This window comes from Perkinsus marinus (assembly GCF_000006405.1).
Source record: "Perkinsus marinus ATCC 50983 genomic scaffold scf_1104296974334, whole genome shotgun sequence".
Classification (NCBI taxonomy): domain Eukaryota; phylum Perkinsozoa; order Perkinsida; family Perkinsidae; genus Perkinsus; species Perkinsus marinus.
In genome coordinates this window covers 1-1,383 of record NW_003201151.1, presented here as the reverse complement: position 1 = coordinate 1,383, position 1,383 = coordinate 1, and the positions used below count along the sequence as shown (strand labels likewise).

At 44.5% G+C, this 1,383-nt stretch overlaps 1 protein-coding gene across 1 annotated transcript; it reads left to right on the top strand.

Annotated features, from left to right (window-relative positions):
- Positions 1-749: 749 nt before the first annotated feature.
- Pmar_PMAR017577 (hypothetical protein) lies at positions 750-1,203 on the top strand (the record flags this gene model as incomplete). Its single annotated transcript, XM_002765854.1, has 3 exons — positions 750-857; positions 903-996; positions 1,123-1,203. Coding segments are annotated over 3 exons (283 nt in total), but the record flags the coding sequence as incomplete, so codon positions are not given.
- Between the last annotated feature and the right edge of the window lie 180 nt (positions 1,204-1,383).

Below are 1,383 nucleotides of genomic sequence, written 5' to 3'. Positions count from 1 at the left end.
GGCCCGCGTCGAAGCCACAAACTGGCGAGTCCCCTGTCCCTGCGAAAAATATTGAAGCTGTTGTGGCAGAGAAGGACGAGGAGATAGAGAGAGTCATGAGAGATGTCGAAGCCGGAAAGTAAACGATGGTTAACCACATATGTTGGTGACAATATGGAAATTCTGAGGAAATTTTGGGAAATTTTTGTTGGTTTCTTACAATTCTACCATAGTTTGCATATAAACTCCCATAATTAGTGAGGAAACTTCTAGGGTCTGATGAGGAAAGCGAACATGCGATGGTGATTTAATGAAAGTGATATGTAACGAGAAGTTTGTTGCCATTCTGCACTCTACAGAGGCGGTAACAGAGGAGAATATAACTTTCTCCATGTGCATCAACTGCGCTATAGTTGCGCTGCTCTCACTCTGTGCAGAATCATGTCAGTGGCACTCGTGAGATGATTTATTAACTGATAGAAACATGAATTATGAATACGAATATAATAATAACGTAATGTTATTGAGGTAAAGGGGCATTGACATAGATTGATTATAGATAATCAATAGGTATATACCACATCTGTTTGAACTTTACTTTATCCCAACTGGTGTGTCGAAGTTCCTCTATTTATGGTTTCTCAGAATCGCACTGGCAGCAGAGAGAGCCAAGACGAGGACACTAGTGCAGAAGAAAGTCGATGAAGTTGGTCGCATTGCTGGAGAGCTAAGACAGCACCTGGACTGTTTCTCAGTTGAGCAAGAAGCACATGAGTGAAATCGCCGAGCTAGAAGGCAGAATTAGAGAGTTGGAGAATACGATTAAGGGTGAGCGGGAAAGTCTGAAGAAAGCTGTGAAAATCACTGATGAGAACAACGTAAGCATATGAGCGCGGAGAGCTTGTGTAGGCGTATTGTTGTAGACTCTGCGGGTTCGTATTCGCGACTATGAGTCGAAGCTTGAGAGTGCTAAGAACAAGATCGCCCGTCTTGAGACACAGCTCAAAGTGAAAGAAGGTAAGATGATGATTCTTCATTCGAAGGGAGAGGCTACATGATACTAACACAGTTCGATATAAAGCAGGAGTTGCCTTACTTCATATAGAGGGCTCCTCTGTGAGGGGGGATGAAGGACGCTTTCAGAGGATATACTGACTTCGGCTCGCCTTGTGAAGAATTTGACTGAGCAGAGGGACTTGTTCAAGGCGCAGTTGGAAGGACTAGGTGGGTAGTTTAGTCGCCTGTTGTGATACGTACGATTTTCCCAACAGGTCAAGCGGCGTCCGATACAGAGCTACTCGCTGCGAATGCGCGATATGAAGCTCTTGTGAGCGCACATAAGCAGGCGCTAGAATGCGAGCAGAAGGTGTGGTATGAGACTTTGCTTGTCATTTATCGGCGTTT